Genomic DNA, 19,689 nt, shown 5'->3' with positions numbered 1-19,689 from the left:
TTCTTCTTGTGTGATTGATTGTTGCTTAACTACTGGTAAAGATCCATATTTGGACCTTACAATTGGTATCAGAGCAGAAACCGGTGTTAAGGCTTCTTTAAATCGATTTTTGGGCTATTTTTGGGCTATTCCAACCGATGTCCTTGAAGTTCGAACCTGTTGTTAGTGTTTACGTGGTGAAGGGAATCGTTTCTACTGAAAAACCGTGTTTATAAGGGCTTTCTGGGAGTTTGCTGTCAACCGTAAACTCCATTTACGGTTGTTGAATAAAGAACATCAAGAACCATAATCTCATAATCATCATAAACCGTATACTAACTTTCAAGGACCGGAAACCCACAAACCGTAAACTCATATACCGTAAACCCTGTTTACGGTCGTAATTCTATGAACCGTAAACCTAGTTTACGGTCGTAAACTCTTTCAACCATAAACTCAAATTTTGAACTTAATTTGCTTAATTTGCTTGATTTCAAATGGATTCTCAAGGTCAAAATCATTTCCATGAACTTGACACTATTATGGGCACCACCACATGAATTCCAATATTGATGTCTACGGATGGTTTCCTTGAATGGAAGTATAGAATTGAAAAGTACATCAAAATGAAGGACTTCAAGGTATGGAGAAGCATTCGTAGAGGCCCTGTTAGAATCACCACGACAGTCGGAGGCCAAGTGATTAACAAGGAGGTTGAAAACTACACTGATGAGGAGTTTGAGAAAATTGAGGAGCAAGAAAGGGCTTTAGCCATCTTAACTATGGCATTATCGCCCAACATCGCTCAAGGTTTTCGTGAGTACACGTCAGCTAAAGATATATGGGAAGCCCTAATTGAAGTTTATGAGGGCAATGAGGATATGAAGGAGAGTCTCCAGGACATGTTGAGACAAAAGTTCAACATGTTCAACTACATTCCAAGAGAGACTCTTGAGGCTCAATTGCAGAGGTTCACAACTCTCACAACGGACATGAACATATCTGGGATTTACTTGACAAAGTCAGAAATCAACAAGAAGCTTCTCAACGCTCTTCCCAGGTCATGGGATATGAATGTTGCTGTGATCAAGAAGACTAAGGATCTAAACCGCCTCACTCTTACTGAAACCATGACAATCATCAAAGCTTGTGATATCGATGACAAACAGAGAAAGATCAATCACGTGAACTCATACTCTACTGCAAATCTTGGGATCTCATCCAACAATGCTCTATCCTCAATCATGTCCTCTTCAAGTCAAGGGTTTGCTGCTAAACCACCTCAGATTCAAACCTTCACTACTGCATCACCTATTCCTCATCCTCATAATCAACCATTTGTCTCACCACATGTTGTTTCTTCTCCAAATGTGCCTGTTGTAGCCTCTTCCTCAAACCCTAAGGATACTGATGAAAATCTGGCTCTAGCTACTAGGCTTGTTAACTGCTACAATGCTTTTGTAGCTAGAGATCTTCTACATCAGCTGTCATTTGCTGATTTGGACCAGATTCATCCTAAAGATGTAGAAGAGATGGACATCACGTGGCAGATTGCTATGGCTGTTTTCAGGGCCAAGCAGTTTGCTAAGAAGACTGGAAAGAGCAACTGGGGCATGAATGTTGACAAGAAGGTGGTATTCAACAAGAGCACGCTGAGATGTTTCAACTGCCACGAGCTGGGTCACTTTACTCGTGATTGTCCAAAGCTAGATCGTAGGGTCAACAACAACAGAACGATGGTAGCAGTGGGAAACAACTGTGCAGGTGCTGAAACTAATGGTGAAACCGCTATGGTCGCACAGTCTTTTGACTGGGAGGACCAGATTCAGGCTTTGAACATTTCAGGGCCAGAAAATGCTCACCTAGCTCAGATCGATGATGCTTCCTTGAAGACTGATGAAGCTGATCCCGAGGCAGAAATGATGGAGCAGCAGTTTGCTTTCATGGCGTCTACCTCTTCCGAGCCCAAGAAAAGTGAGGTAACCCTACCATCTTGTTCTTATGCATGTAAGGAATATGTTAAAGTTCTTCGTAATGAAATCCATTTATTGTGTAGAGAAGTAGAGTGTGACAACCCCAAATCTATTTATGTTACAAATCCCATTTTCACTAACGGAACGTATCACTATACGTTATTTTATGTAATATTTGGAATCGTCAATATCCGAATATCTAAATTTATGCATGGCTTGATATTATCATAAGAAATATAACTCGTATGTGTTAACCCCGTTTAACCTAATAGAGTTGTGTTACCTTTTCAACCACTTCACCCGGGTAAAAAGTTTTAACCCAGTTAACTTTAAACATCGGGTAGCCGTGTATCGGGTGCGATACCCGAGACATATGAAATAAGTGTACACAACATTTGAATACTCTTTTACCACACACCCACTCTCTCTCTACTTTCTCTCTCTAGACCCGAAATCGACCCCAATTCCGCTAATTTCCGACTTCCAAACGTAAGTACTCATCCCCTATCTTAATCTAGACATACTTTACTAAATTTAGAAGCCAAAATCATAGAAATCAAGGACCAAAAAGGAGTTTACGGCCTAAGAAGCTCCTTAGGCCGTAAACCCCCAAAATCATGCCAAAGACCATGTTTTTCCTTCCTTTAAGCTAGTATACTAATTAAGGCATATATCTAGAAGGGTTTGGACACTAAAACACAAGAAATTGATGCTTAAAAAGGAGTTTACGGCCCAAGCTTGTGCTTAGGCCGTAAACACCTCAAACACCCCACAAATCCTTGTTTAAAGCCCCAAAAACTCATCTAGGGTGTTTGGTAATTTAGACTTGACAACAAGGAAGGCTTAAATGCATCAAACAACATCATTTGAACACAAAAAGAGGAGTTTACGGCCAAGGCTAAGCTTGGGCCGTAAACACCCAAGTTTTTGTGTCAAACAAGTCCCAAAACTACTCAAATGCATATAAGGAATTTAGCTAAGGCCTTTGGAGGTGTGTTGTACCATTAAACATCTCATTTTGATACCAAATGAAGATTTTACGGCCAAGGATATTCTTGGGCCGTAAACTCCCCAATTTTCATGCCAAAATTGTTCCAAAACTCATTTTTAGGCCTTATAGGATTTATCTAAGGTGAATGAGAGCATGTTGTACCATTGAAACAACCATTTGGATGGATTAAATGGAGTTTACGGCCTAAGAACAAGTCTTGGCCGTAAACTCCCCGAAAATGTCCCACATTTAGAGTTTAATCCCTCCCTCTTAGTCCAAAACACATACCATTAAATTAAGGAAGTGATATAAGGCCCTAAACATACCTTTTGGAGTGTCACAAGAGTTTACGGCCAAGCCTAGGGGGCTTACGGCCGTAAACTCCCAAAGGATGGCCTTTGGGCCATAAACTCCAAGGGAGTGAGCTCATGGACCCTCCCGTAAATCATTCATGGCCTTGTACCACTCCCGGGAACCCTTTCTAGGCCTTAAAACCCCGAAAACGATGCTAGAATGTCCAAATACTATAATGAAAAGCATAAGATGAGTAACTTCTTGTAAAATCCATATTTCATATGACATTAGGGTCCTAAAAGGTGCTCAAGTGGTTATTTGGTACCAAACGCTCAATCGACACTTTTACCCGATTTACCCGATTCACCCGAATTACGCGATTTCAGGTGAGTTCATACCCCTTTAATGAACCTTTCAAATGTTTTAAATGTTTTAGGGGGGAGATACAAGTTGCTTATAAATGTTATGTAAAGTTTTACAGAACGATTTCCGCGTTACAAGGATTAATCACATGTGATTCACTACCTTTAGTTCAAATCACATGTGATTTGTCCCTATGCCTTATAACGGGTTGTACCCTTTTCAAACTATTTTTAAACAGTGAGTCAGATTTTAAATGTTCTTTTGGAAAAATACTTTTATTTAATCAATTTACTTATAAAATGTAACCACTCTGATATATTTATATAAGTAAGACTTGGAGGACTTAGGACCGATATCCCGCCTTATTTCCTGTTCTTGTTTGATTGTGGGCTTAGGGTAGTAGTTATCCGTCCGACTGTCGTTGATTTCTTAGTTATATAATCTGTATATCAGTGTGGGATACGAATGTTACTGCTTTCACTTAATACCAAAGTCACTAACATGCCAAGAACCATCCTCACTAAGATAACTATAATAGGTATAGTTATGGTTGCTACAGCTACTACTCGTTAAAGTCATTTCTATCTACACTATAATACTCACTATTACTAGACGATACACTAGTAAGAGAATACACTATGATCAATACTAAAAGATTTCTACACTATAACAATAGAGAAAACACTAAACAAACAATAATACACTAACCCGCTACGAGATACTCTATTCGCTATCCACTACGCCCGGAGTTTTCCAGCAGGGAGACGACTCTACATGTATAGATCTATACGGGGCAGACGCTATCACATCCCGACTGTTAATTTCAGTCCGCGCCGTTCAGGCCCAGGGATGCCACTACTTCACTATACTGTGCATGACTGGGAAGGTCATGGGATCCTCTATTATCCTCACTATTAGTAATATACAAGGAATACTCTACAACTACTCTAAAATACTACACTAAATGCTAAACTACATCCCGAAGTAAGTAAGTATCTATCATTAAAGGAAGCTTGCACCTCTATCACTGATTTCAGGCTTAACCTATTCTATCACATTTATTATTTGGAGTTTTGCCAATATACTTTACAATAAACTGTTTCAAAGAAATGAAGAATGTATACTTTTCACAGATTGTCACTAAAAATGTATTTTCTGGAAAAATATGGGATTTTTCTAAGTTTCTACTACTTATGAATACGAATGACACATTATTCGCACTAAAGTTTTTCATACAAAATCTCACACTAAACTCTTATGAACTCACCAGCTTTATGTTGATATTCGTTTTCAAAATAACTTGTATCTTCAGGTCAAAGATAGACAGGTACAGACGCAACATTTTTGGAGAAGGTGGAGCACACAAGACCCATCTCTTATTTTTGATTTACTTTTGGGTGATTGTTAAACATTACAAAACACACTTGTAATTAAATTCACTATGAAATGCTATGGTTGTATGTTTCTTGTTTCTACTATTATGCAATTGTGATGATACTGTTCACTACGTCATCCACCCCGAAACGTATTCCGCCGTTATCGGTTTTGGGGTGTGACAGATTGGTATCAGAGCATTGTTTATAGTGAATCAAGTATATCAACCTATAAAAGATATATGAACTATAAACACTTCGGGACTAAAACACTCTGACCAAGAATATATACTGTTAAGTATCTAAAAGATCTAACTAAGTATATATATACACACATCACTATAAAACACAGGAATCAGTATTGTCCTAGAACAAAACGAAAGTATTAAGATTGTTGGGCAGCGCAATTGGGTTTAGAGACATATAGTCACATTCAGGATGATGTAGCCTGATCAACTACGTTTTCCTGAGAGTGACTAGTATGTGCCTAAGTTCGATTGTGATGTTCCAACAAGTCTAAAACTTACCAACAATACCACAATAACGCTAACATAAGAATACTATAGGAGTATTCTGTATCTCTAGATTATACGTATGTGTTAAAAAAAAAGGGTCGTTACTAGTAGGACAATAGTTTCTAAGTGGATACACCACGATTACATGTGATTAGGGCGCTATAGACTCAGAATCTGCAGCCTTTGCTTCATTCCCTGTTCTTGTTTGATTGGGGGTCTGAAGTTAGGGTGGTTTATTCGAAGGACTATCTTGCTTCGGTTACATGTAATCGGTATGCACTATGCAAGTATTGGGTCAACTAGTAATGATTCATCCTATAAGTATCTTTGAATAGTACGTCTATTAATCCTCTTTCCCCCCCCCCCCCCTTTCTCGCGTAGATAGCATGGCTGGTTTCCACCTACCCGGTGATCCGTACTTTCCGAACCAGGGCAATGGAGGATGGCTCGAAGAGGAGTCAGACGACGATCACCCTATTCCTTTGGATGATCATCATGCTGAAGGCTTCTCGGATAGCTCGAGCTCCAAGCCAGAAGTCAACAACCAACCTCCTAAAGCCCCGAACCCTAACCCCCGACCGGCATTTCAGGGCCCCACTCCTATGTGGGCAACATCATTGCGTCGATGGAGCGAGGAGCAGGGTCAGCCTTTGCCTTACAATGGAGACCGAAGCTTCTACAACATAAGCGAAGGAGGATCGGCGGATCGGGTTCTGCCCATCATGATCCGAAGGATTGCCAGGAATGTTGAGCAAAGTCAAGCTGCCATTGGTCGAGTTGTAGAAGTGGATGCCAACTCGAACCTCAATACTGCTCGCATCCACCAACTCGAGGAAGCCGTGGACAGGACAAGGAGGACCAACGAGGCTCTGCAGCATCAGCTGGCTGCATCCCGAGCTGAAGTTAGGGAACTCCGAGCACGCCAAAGGACTCATGATCGACACCTTCAAGAAGTTATGCGTCAATTAGCGGATCTGAGGATTCGCCCAACTAGCAACCGTCGCCAGTAGGAGACATCTAATTACTTCACTCTTTTGTTTAAAGGACTAGCCTTTTATCTCTATGTTCCGTAGGTCTCTTGTCTGTAAACATTCGTAGTTTAAAAGTACCCTAGCTGAACCTCTAAACTGCCAACATTTTCTCTATGGTATGATGTAAGACCTACTGCTAGGTCAATTTTCATGATCTTGTGCTGCATCATTAATACCATTATATTGGCAGATGATTCTCTATTGCTATAACTCTTACCCTGATCTTGGATTATGTTGATTTAATCCATGAAACACTCTATTCATATTCGCAATAGGTTCTTACTATTGCTATCATTTCTATGATCTTCCAGTGAAGGATGCCTCCACGAAAGCGTCCCAGCAGAGGAAGACCTGAAACTCAAACCCCTCCTCCTCCACCTCCTCCTCCTCAGTTCGATCCGGTGTTGTTCCAAACGGCTGTCACTGCAGCTGTAACAGCAGCCATGGCCCAAATGAACTCGGGTGATGCGAGCGGTGGAAATTCTAGATTTGGTGAAGTCCACCAACGAGTGCAGGGATGCACTTATAAAGACTTCATGAATTGTAAACCTGCTTTCTTTGATGGTACCGGAGGAATTCTGGCATTGTCCCAATGGTTCGAAAGAACCGAAGCTGTATTCGAAATGTGCTCTTGTCCCGAAGAGAGCAAAATCAAGTTCGCTACCGCTACCCTCACTAACAGGGCTTTGTCATGGTGGAACGGCCATGTCAACGCACTCTCCTTAGTCACAGCCAATGCCATGGGCTGGGACACTTTAAAAGATCTTATGAGAGGAGAGTATTGCCCTAGGGGCGAAGTTCAGAAGCTTGAGGAAGAACTCTGGAACCTCAAGATGAAGGGGACCGACATAACGGCTTATACGGCCAGGTTTTGCGACTTGGCGGCTATGTGTCCCAATATGATCCCCTCTGAAAGCAAGAAGATTGAACGTTACATCTGGGGTTTAGTGCCCCCGTATCGAGGAAATGTTCTGGCTTCTCGCCCTACCACTTTTGACAGCGCCAAGGAATTGGCCCACAGTCTGATCAACCACGAAATCTCCTCCACTCCAGCAACAACAACCACAACCACCACTGCACCATCCGGATCATCTGACAGAAAAAGGAAACGATGGGATAAGAAGAAGGGCAAGAAGACTCAAACCACCTCTAAGGACCAGCAAATTGTGGCGGTCCATGCTGCCACCACTCCAGTCGCACCAGCTGCTCCAGCCCCACCGAAGGCCTACAGTGGGAACTTGCCTAAGTGTCCCAAGTGCCCTTTTCACCACAACGGTCCTTGCCGTGAATTGCAGTGTTCCAACTGCGGACGAAAGGGCCATACTGTCCGATTTTGCAAGGCCCCTCCCAAACCTATCACACAGGTTCCTGGTACGGGAGTGACCCCGACTTGTTATGGCTGCGGTGAAGCGGGCCATTTTAAGAAGAACTGTCCGAAGGCTGCAAATGTTGGGGGAACTGGAAGGTTACTTGCTATCGGTCACAATGAAGCGGTAGCCGATCCCACGGTGGTCACGGGTACGTTTCTTCTCAACAACTCTTATGCCTGTGTCTTATTCGATAGTGGTGCAGAAAGAAGCTTCATAAATCAAAACTTTAAACACTTACTCAAACAAACCTCTCAACCACTAAAAGAAACATTCGTCGTAGAAATGGCTAATGGGAAGACAGAAAGCTCTAATGAAATCTATATAGGTTGTACTCTCACGTTAGATGATCACCCCTTTTTAATCGATCTTATACCAGTCTCAATCAAAAATTTCGATGTCATTGTTGGTATGGATTGGCTAAGCCTTCACTATGTCGATATCCTATGCTCCGAGAAAGCCATTCGCCTGAACTTTCCGAATCGAGAGGCCCTATTGATATACGGAGATAAGCCAAGTACAAACCTTCGTATCATCTCTAGTATCCAGGCTCAGAAATACTTGCGCAAGGAATATCACGCCTTTCTTGCTCACGTTGTCGACACTAACCAGAAATCGAAAGATCCAAAAGACATTCCTGTAGTATGCGATTTTCCTGATGTCTTCCCGGAGGATCTTCCAGGCCTACCTCCCAAACGACAGGTTGAATTCAGAATCGACCTAATCCCAGAAGCTACCCCCGTAGCTAAGTCGCCCTACCGTCTAGCGCCCGCCGAAATGCAAGAACTCTCCGGTCAACTCAACGAACTGCTCAGCAAGGGCTTTATAAGACCGAGCTTCTCACCTTGGGGAGCTCCAGTCTTGTTCGTGAAGAAAAAGGATGGGTCGTTCCGGATGTGCATCGATTATAGGGAACTCAATAAACTCACGATTAAAAATCGCTATCCTCTCCCTCGTATCGACGACCTATTCGACCAACTCCAAGGAGCAAGTTACTTCTCCAAGATTGATCTTAGATCGGGGTATCATCAGTTACGGGTGCTTGAGGAAGATGTTCCAAAGACAGCCTTCCGAACCCGCTACGGGCATTTCGAGTTCGTAGTGATGCCCTTTGGACTGACTAACGCCCTCGTAGTATTCATGGACTTGATGAATAGGGTATGTCGTCCATATTTAGATCAGTTCGTCATCGTCTTTATTGACGACATACTCGTCTACTCTCGGAGCGAGGAAGAGCATGGAAATCATTTACGATTAGTACTGGAAACCCTGCGATCCGAGAAGTTGTATGCGAAGTTCTCTAAGTGCGAGTTTTGGATCCGAAGAGTTGAATTCTTAGGGCACGTGGTCAGTGAAGATGGAATCCACGTGGACCCCTCCAAAATCAAAGCTATTGAGAACTGGTCAGCTCCAAAGACGCCTACGGAAATTCGTCAATTTCTAGGCCTCGCTGGCTACTACCGCCGATTCATCCAAAATTTCTCTCGGATTGCGAAACCTCTCACCATGTTAACACAGAAGGGTGTATCATTCGACTGGGAAGAGAAGCAGGAGAAGGCATTTCAGACCCTGAAGCGAGCCCTATGCACTGCACCAGTATTATCCCTTCCCGAAGGGACAGAAGATTTCGTCGTATACTGTGATGCATCCAATCAGGGGCTCGGTTGTGTCTTGATGCAACGAGGCAAGGTTATCACCTATGCCTCGAGACAGCTAAAGAACCATGAAGTGAACTACACTACTCACGACCTCGAGTTAGGATCGGTCGTCTTCGCACTAAAAATCTGGAGACACTACTTGTATGGGACGAAGAGCGTGGTGTACACTGATCATAAAAGCCTCCAACATATACTAAACCAAAAAGAACTCACCATGAGACAGCGTCGATGGGTCGAGTTACTTAACGATTACGACTGTGAAATTAGGTATCATCCGGGGAAAGCCAACGTAGTAGCTGACGCCCTGAGCAGAAAGGAATATTCCGGACGAAGGACCAAGTCGTTGACAATGACTATACATTCACATCTATCCACGCAGATCAAAGAGGCTCAGCTGGAAGCTTTAAAGCCTGGAAACGTGACGGGAGAATCCCTGCGCGGAATGGATAAAAATCTGGAGGTTAAGGGTGACGGAACCTATTACTTTATGGACCGAATCTGGACTCCACGCCATGGAGGTTTCAGAGATTTGGTTATGAGGGAAGCACACAACACTCGTTACTCTGTCCACCCGGGTTCAGATAAGATGTATCTGGATCTCAAAAAGCTATACTGGTGGCCGAACATGAAAGCAGAGATCGCTACCTTTGTAAGTAAGTGCCTTACTTGCGCGAAGGTCAAAGTCGAATGTCAAAAGCCATCAGGACTCCTCCAACAACCGGAAATACCAGAATGGAAGTGGGAGCGAATCACAATGGACTTTATCACTAAGCTGCCCAAGACAACAGGTGGATTAGATACCATTTGGGTCATCGTTGACAGGCTGACCAAGTCTGCCCACTTTCTACCCATCAAGGAGACGGACAAGATGGAAAGGCTCACTAGGACTTATATAAAAGAAATAGTGCGATTGCATGGCGTCCCTATATCTATTATATCAGACAGAGATAGTAGATTCACCTCTAGGTTTTGGCAATCATTGCAAAAGGCACTAGGAACGAGGCTGGACATGAGTACAGCCTACCATCCGCAGACTGACGGACAAAGTGAGAGGACGATCCAAACTTTAGAAGACATGCTGCGAGCTTGTGTGATCGACTTCGGGAAATCGTGGGATACACACTTGCCTCTTGTGGAGTTTTCCTACAACAATAGTTATCATACGAGCATCAAGGCAGCTCCATTCGAAGCCCTCTACGGCCGGAAGTGCAGATCCCCTTTGTGCTGGGCCGAGGTGGGAGACACTCAGTTAGCTAAAGGACGAGTTCCTGATAGCGCCCTCACTGGTCCAGAGATCATTCGAGAGACGACCGAGAAGATTGTACAGATACGTGAACGACTAAAAGCCGCTAGGGATCGACAGAAAAGCTACGCCGACAAACGAAGAAAACCCTTGGAATTCCAGGTGGGAGACCGGGTTCTTCTGAAGGTCTCGCCCTGGAAGGGCACGATACGCTTCGGGAAGCGTGGAAAGTTAAACCCAAGGTACATAGGGCCTTTTGAGATTCTTGCCAGAATCGGCCCTGTAGCCTACAAACTAAACTTACCTCGTGAGCTAAGTAACATACATCCTACCTTCCACGTCTCAAACTTGAAGAAATGTCTGTCTGATGAGACTCTCGTGATCCCCCTCGGCGAGATCGAGATCAATGAGAGCCTCAACTTCGTGGAAGAACCTGCGGAGGTTTTGGATCGTGAAGTAAAACGGACGAAACAAAGCCGCATCCCAATTGTGAAGGTTCAGTGGAACGCCAAGCGAGGACCGGAATTCACTTGGGAGCGCGAGGATCAAATGAAACTCAAATATCCTCATCTCTTTGCTTAGTAATATTGTAGTAGCGTATCTGTTGTATTCTAAATTTCAGGACGAAATTCCCCTAACGGGGGGATGATGTGACAACCCCAAATCTATTTCCGTTACAAATCCCATTTTCACTAACGGAACGTATCACTATACGTTATTTTATGTAATATTTGGAATCGTCAATATCCGAATATCTAAATTTATGTATGGCTTGATATTATCATAAGAAATATAACTCGTATGTGTTAACCCCGTTTAACCTAATAGAGTTGTGTTACCTTTTCAACCACTTCACCCGGGTAAAAAGTTTTAACCCAGTTAACTTTAAACATCGGGTAGCCATGTATCGGGTGCGATACCCGAGACATATGAAATAAGTGTACACAACATTTGAATACTCTTTTACCACACACCCACTCTCTCTCTACTTTCTCTCTCTAGACCCGAAATCGACCCCAATTCCGCTAATTTCCGACTTCCAAACGTAAGTACTCATCCCCTATCTTAATCTAGACATACTTTACTAAATTTAGAAGCCAAAATCATAGAAATCAAGGACCAAAAAGGAGTTTACGGCCTAAGAAGCTCCTTAGGCCGTAAACCCCCAAAATCATGCCAAAGACCATGTTTTTCCTTCCTTTAAGCTAGTATACTAATTAAGGCATATATCTAGAAGGGTTTGGACACTAAAACACAAGAAATTGATGCTTAAAAAGGAGTTTACGGCCCAAGCTTGTGCTTAGGCCGTAAACACCTCAAACACCCCACAAATCCTTGTTTAAAGCCCCAAAAACTCATCTAGGGTGTTTGGTAATTTAGACTTGACAACAAGGAAGGCTTAAATGCATCAAACAACATCATTTGAACACAAAAAGAGGAGTTTACGGCCAAGGCTAAGCTTGGGCCGTAAACACCCAAGTTTTTGTGTCAAACAAGTCCCAAAACTACTCAAATGCATATAAGGAATTTAGCTAAGGCCTTTGGAGGTGTGTTGTACCATTAAACATCTCATTTTGATACCAAATGAAGATTTTACGGCCAAGGATATTCTTGGGCCGTAAACTCCCCAATTTTCATGCCAAAATTGTTCCAAAACTCATTTTTAGGCCTTATAGGATTTATCTAAGGTGAATGAGAGCATGTTGTACCATTGAAACAACCATTTGGATGGATTAAATGGAGTTTACGGCCTAAGAACAAGTCTTGGCCGTAAACTCCCCGAAAATGTCCCACATTTAGAGTTTAATCCCTCCCTCTTAGTCCAAAACACATACCATTAAATTAAGGAAGTGATATAAGGCCCTAAACATACCTTTTGGAGTGTCACAAGAGTTTACGGCCAAGCCTAGGGGGCTTACGGCCGTAAACTCCCAAAGGATGGCCTTTGGGCCATAAACTCCAAGGGAGTGAGCTCATGGACCCTCCCGTAAATCATTCATGGCCTTGTACCACTCCCGGGAACCCTTTCTAGGCCTTAAAACCCCGAAAACGATGCTAGAATGTCCAAATACTATAATGAAAAGCATAAGATGAGTAACTTCTTGTAAAATCCATATTTCATATGACATTAGGGTCCTAAAAGGTGCTCAAGTGGTTATTTGGTACCAAACGCTCAATCGACACTTTTACCCGATTTACCCGATTCACCCGAATTACGCGATTTCAGGTGAGTTCATACCCCTTTAATGAACCTTTCAAATGTTTTAAATGTTTTAGGGGGGAGATACAAGTTGCTTATAAATGTTATGTAAAGTTTTACAGAACGATTTCCGCGTTACAAGGATTAATCACATGTGATTCACTACCTTTAGTTCAAATCACATGTGATTTGTCCCTATGCCTTATAACGGGTTGTACCCTTTTCAAACTATTTTTAAACAGTGAGTCAGATTTTAAATGTTCTTTTGGAAAAATACTTTTATTTAATCAATTTACTTATAAAATGTAACCACTCTGATATATTTATATAAGTAAGACTTGGAGGACTTAGGACCGATATCCCGCCTTATTTCCTGTTCTTGTTTGATTGTGGGCTTAGGGTAGTAGTTATCCGTCCGACTGTCGTTGATTTCTTAGTTATATAATCTGTATATCAGTGTGGGATACGAATGTTACTGCTTTCACTTAATACCAAAGTCACTAACATGCCAAGAACCATCCTCACTAAGATAACTATAATAGGTATAGTTATGGTTGCTACAGCTACTACTCGTTAAAGTCATTTCTATCTACACTATAATACTCACTATTACTAGACGATACACTAGTAAGAGAATACACTATGATCAATACTAAAAGATTTCTACACTATAACAATAGAGAAAACACTAAACAAACAATAATACACTAACCCGCTACGAGATACTCTATTCGCTATCCACTACGCCCGGAGTTTTCCAGCAGGGAGACGACTCTACATGTATAGATCTATACGGGGCAGACGCTATCACATCCCGACTGTTAATTTCAGTCCGCGCCGTTCAGGCCCAGGGATGCCACTACTTCACTATACTGTGCATGACTGGGAAGGTCATGGGATCCTCTATTATCCTCACTATTAGTAATATACAAGGAATACTCTACAACTACTCTAAAATACTACACTAAATGCTAAACTACATCCCGAAGTAAGTAAGTATCTATCATTAAAGGAAGCTTGCACCTCTATCACTGATTTCAGGCTTAACCTATTCTATCACATTTATTATTTGGAGTTTTGCCAATATACTTTACAATAAACTGTTTCAAAGAAATGAAGAATGTATACTTTTCACAGATTGTCACTAAAAATGTATTTTCTGGAAAAATATGGGATTTTTCTAAGTTTCTACTACTTATGAATACGAATGACACATTATTCGCACTAAAGTTTTTCATACAAAATCTCACACTAAACTCTTATGAACTCACCAGCTTTATGTTGATATTCGTTTTCAAAATAACTTGTATCTTCAGGTCAAAGATAGACAGGTACAGACGCAACATTTTTGGAGAAGGTGGAGCACACAAGACCCATCTCTTATTTTTGATTTACTTTTGGGTGATTGTTAAACATTACAAAACACACTTGTAATTAAATTCACTATGAAATGCTATGGTTGTATGTTTCTTGTTTCTACTATTATGCAATTGTGATGATACTGTTCACTACGTCATCCACCCCGAAACGTATTCCGCCGTTATCGGTTTTGGGGTGTGACAGATTGGTATCAGAGCATTGTTTATAGTGAATCAAGTATATCAACCTATAAAAGATATATGAACTATAAACACTTCGGGACTAAAACACTCTGACCAAGAATATATACTGTTAAGTATCTAAAAGATCTAACTAAGTATATATATACACACATCACTATAAAACACAGGAATCAGTATTGTCCTAGAACAAAACGAAAGTATTAAGATTGTTGGGCAGCGCAATTGGGTTTAGAGACATATAGTCACATTCAGGATGATGTAGCCTGATCAACTACGTTTTCCTGAGAGTGACTAGTATGTGCCTAAGTTCGATTGTGATGTGCAAACTAAAAGGAAACCTATTTTAAAACCATCAGAGAATTTGATAAAACCTAAATCACATTGGGTGCCCAAGTCAATTTTCAATCCATCATTACCACCCTCTGAAGTGATTAGGAATGAGGATCCTTGTTTGAGATCTTTAAATGTTAATTTAGAGAAAGTGAAAAGGAAACCCAAGACAGTGATGACCTGGGTTCCCAAATCTAAATGATCCCGCTCATTTTGCAGGGACAGTTGCAGAGGAATGTCGTCCGTCCTTGGTACGTCGACAGCGGCTGCTCCCGGCATATGACTGGAGACATCTCCCAATTGAGCGAAATTCAATATTTTAATGGGGGTTATGTCTCCTTTGCGGGCGGAGATGGTGGCAAGATCACACAAAGAGGAACTGTCACAAATGGAGTGTTAAGCTTTGAAAATGTCAACTTCGCTCCCGAGTTAAAGCACAGCTTGTTGAGCGTTTCCCAAATTTGCGACAAAGGCTATTCTACCCATTTTACCAACAAAGAATGTATAATTCTCAAGCCAAGCATTGTTATCATGGAAGAGTGGATTCTTGTTAAATCTAAGCAGGATGGCAATGCTTACATTATTGACATGAACAACAACCTATCTGAACAAGTCACTTGCCTTTTCTCAAAAGACTCCGAACAAAACGCAATGTTATGGCACCGAAGGCTCGGTCATGCTAACGCGAAATACTTAAATCGCGTTGCTAAGAATGAGATGGTCCGAGGCCTACCTGTCAGAGACTTTATTACATTTGAGAAGTGTGTTTCATGTGCTCAAGACAAACACCAAAGGAAACCACACCTGCCCAAGCAAGTCAACTCAATCAGTCAAGTGCTCCAAGTATAGCATCTGGACTTATTTGGTCCGGTCAACGTCCTGAGCATCAACAGAAGCTCGTACTGTCTAGTTGTGATCAATGATTTCTCTCGATTTACGTGGGTCTTCTTCTTATCCAACAAAGCGGGAGTTGCTGATCTGATTAAAAAGTTCGTTGTGATGATTGAGAAGCAAACCAATAACCAAGTGAAGGCACTCCGTACTGACAATAGAACTGAGTTCAATAATTCGGTTCTTAACCACTTTGCGCAGAAAAGGGGATAGTGCGTCAATACAGATCTGCTCACACGCCTCAACAGAACAGTGTTGTTGAAAGGAGAAATAGAACATTGGAAGACGCCGCAAGGACAATGCTTTGTGATTCCAAACTACCTGTTTTCTTTTGGGCCGAGGCGATTAACACTGCTTGCTATGTGCAGAATCGTGCTCTAATCAACAAAGCACAAATGAAGACCCCGTACGAAATTCTCTATGGACACAAGCCTTCTGTTAGCCATTTCCGCGTATTTAGTTGTCCTTGCACCCTTCTTCACTTGGATTCCAACCCTAATTTCAACGCCAAAGCCGATGATTGTTACTTTGTAGGGTATGCTGCGCGCACCGTCTATAGGGTTTACAACAAGAAGATTAAGCAGATAGTTGAATCCTATGATGTGCGCTGGTTGGAGGAGAATGAAACAGACGCTCGAGTGGGTCCCGACTGGTTATTTGATTACACATCACTTTTCAAATCTCTCAGTGTGTGTTCAGATGGTTCAAGTGGATCCTCTTCTGGTTCGAAGATTGTGTATGAAGACGAAGACGAAGAAGTTGTCTACAGACCTCCAACGGTTGAGGGGGAGTCGTCTGCTTCATCTGAAGGAAGGTTCTCTGCTCCACCTGAGGGAGAGTCATCTGATCAACCAAATAGTCCAGAGTCTAAGGTTATAAATGAAACTCCTAATGTTGATGCTACACCTCTTACACCTATTGAGAGAGAGTTCATGTCTAGAGATCCTTCCGCTGTCAATCCAACTTTTATGGAACTACTCTTTCCTGAAGAAATCGCTAATGAGTTTGTAGTAGATCAATCTAATGTCAATCAATCAGTAAATGATGGAGGTTTCAATATTCACACTCTTCCTGTTTCTATCAATGATATCAGCCAAGACATACCCTCAAGAATTCAACGCGATCATCCGATCGATAACGTCATTGGACAGCTGGGAGATGGAGTTAAAACCAGAAGTCAGAGTGGAGATGTTAATGCATGTCTCTACTCTTGCTTTATATCTCAAATAGAGCCGAAGAATGTGGAAATGGCTTTGAATGATCCCAACTGGGTGGATGTAATGCATTAGGAGCTTAATCAGTTTGAAAAACTCGGGGTTTGGAAATTGGTTGACCTACCAAAGGGAAAAACGGCTCTTGACACGCGTTGGGTCTATCGTAATAAGTAGGATGATTCGGGTGTAATCGTGTGAAATAAAGCAAGGCTGGTGGTTCGCGGGTTTCAACAAATTGAGGGTATTGACTATACTTAGGTATTTGCTCCCGTGGCTCAATTGGAGGCTATCCGCATCCTTCTCGCATATGCTTCCTACATGAATTTCACGGTCTACCAAATGGATTTCAAGACTTCCTTCTTGTATGGCAAGGTGAAGGAAGAAATTTATGTTGATCATGTTGGGTTTTGAGCATTCTAACAATCCTAAGTGTACATGCAACCCTAAATACCTTGGATCTATGTTTTCTCTATTATACATGCAAATAAGAACTTCCAAGGTATTAATCCTAACTAGCATATTATGATGTTCTTAATCTACAAAGTACTAGTTAGATGACATACCTTTTGATGTAGCTTGATGTCTTCAAGCTTTAAGAGCTTAGCCCCAATAGTGTGGAAGCCTCAAGTAGAATCACAAATCACCAAGACACCTTGGAAGACTTTAGAGAATATGAATACTTGGTTCTCTCTTAGTGAAATCGGCTAGCCCTCTTAGTGTATCCACACTAGTGCCAATTTCACCAACCAATGACATCTTTATATAGTGTGGAGGATTATGGTTAAACCCTAATACCCATGACCTTTCATTTCCTAGGATCCATGGGTTAAACACTCCATGGACTATCCATGAAAGCTTAGCCCAACCTAAATGAACTTGGCCCATTCCATATATATATAAGAGTCCATATTTAATTAGTTCCTTTTGATCACTTAATTAATTATAAATTAATTCTTGATCAATACTAATTAAATAATATGATTCCATATTAATATATTAGAACTTATAATATATTAATATTAATCATAAACATACTATCCTCAAAAGATTATCCATATAAATTGTGTCGGTGAAGTGCAACCCAAATGGACCATGCCGGGTCGGGTCAAGTATATACCAAATATAGTTATGGACTTAGACATTAATCCAACAGTCTCCCACTTGGATAAGTCTAAAACTATTATTGTGTATGACTTCAAACCTAACTGGCAATCGTAGCTCTTAAAGCCGCTGTCGAAATCTGATCTTGTCAACGAACTTGTCCATTAGATAAGGGATCATATATTCCTCCATTCGAGATATCATATGGATTGAGACATGGATTATAATCATTCTCTCTGTCCATTTGTTGTTTCTTGATTTCCGATTTATGACGACTGACTAATTGAACAAATCAAATCAGTCCTGGCCTGGCCGAGCACTTTCATTTGTCATCATCAAATCATCGAGGGGCCCACAAACATCGCTTTTATCCCGAAGGTAAAAGGAATGGATAAACATCGACTCATATGGCTTGTTCTACTACTTGTTGAATCATACACAAAGGCACGTTTTATAGCACCGAGTTACCAAATGCGTTTTCGTGCAATCAATGTACTATCAACTCATAGTAACAACTCATATCTCTAGGTTTGAAGAATATAAGATATTATCGTCTCATGATCACTCGTGATAAAATCCATGAAGTGATTCCAATGAGCGCGGGTTGAATCCAATACTCAGAACTTATGAGCACTCATGAGCGTTGTAGCCCTTTGTCCAACACCTTAGACCTCTACAAGCCAACCCATGACAGTCTTAATTCATATCTACTTCCAACATATGACCGACTGTGGATGGTTTGAATAACTTAGTCATTCCGGAAGAATAACCCAGTTTATTCGGGAAGTCAAAACATGCAAAGTGAAACACAATAATAATTGAATTCAATATGGTATCAAAACCTATGAACATAAATAAAACATCTTTTATTTATCACAATATGATTACACATTATTCATTGTATACTGTTTCAGCTATCAACTTTATTCTTGAATTTAAAACAATAGTAGTCCCATGCTCCAAGCATGTACACTATGTTTTCTAAACACTAGTCATGCCACACACCAAGTATGCATACTATGTTTGTCTATGATCTTTACTTTGTGAATTAGATCAATTGAACATAACTTCAATGATTCTCTTTTCACACTCCCAAATCCTTACTACAAATGCAAGAATTCCAAATTCATGCCATTTACTGAAATCTGTCAGATTCTAAACTTATATGCATTGACCCTCTTGTAATGATTATGCACAAAGTCAGAAAGACTTGACAACAATCATTACAAAGTATTCCAAAGGAGATCAGCTCCTTGGAAACATCCTTCTTGCATTAAGTTTCCTAATCTTAAACAGATTGAAAATTCTAACTTTGAAACATTTCCAGATTCCATTTTTACTATCAATTCTGAACAGGAGTTGCCTCCTTACAGATTATGTCAATATGGTCCTTCCAAAATTATCACTATACTTCCAACTGTCCTTGATCAATCAATCTTTGGTAAACCTTAGATTGTCCTCGACAATTGTTTAATCCTTTTAGTCATATCCAATTCTAGACCTTTTCCCTTCTTAATGCCCCAGGCATTTGGAAAATTTTAGAAAGGATGAATATAGCACATGTAATTGATCCTATATCCGAAGCATATGAGACACGATTCATG

At 41.1% G+C, this 19,689-nt stretch overlaps 1 protein-coding gene across 1 annotated transcript; it reads left to right on the top strand.

Annotated features, from left to right (window-relative positions):
* The first annotated feature begins 605 nt into the window (after window positions 1-605).
* Window positions 606-17,059, top strand: LOC145049787 (uncharacterized). Its single transcript, XM_078998145.1, has 4 exons — window positions 606-1,958; window positions 15,099-15,708; window positions 15,972-16,820; window positions 17,001-17,059. Exons 1-4 carry the CDS (start codon window positions 606-608, stop codon window positions 17,057-17,059), a joined length of 2,871 nt encoding a protein of 956 aa, XP_078854271.1.
* Window positions 17,060-19,689: the final 2,630 nt, after the last annotated feature.

The sequence above is a fragment of the Lactuca serriola genome, chromosome 5, assembly GCF_051521515.1.
Source record: "Lactuca serriola cultivar US96UC23 chromosome 5, Lser_US96UC23_V15, whole genome shotgun sequence".
Lineage (NCBI taxonomy): Eukaryota > Viridiplantae > Streptophyta > Magnoliopsida > Asterales > Asteraceae > Lactuca > Lactuca serriola.
The sequence above is the reverse complement of the archived record's forward strand: the minus strand, read 5'-3'. Positions and strand labels throughout refer to the sequence as shown.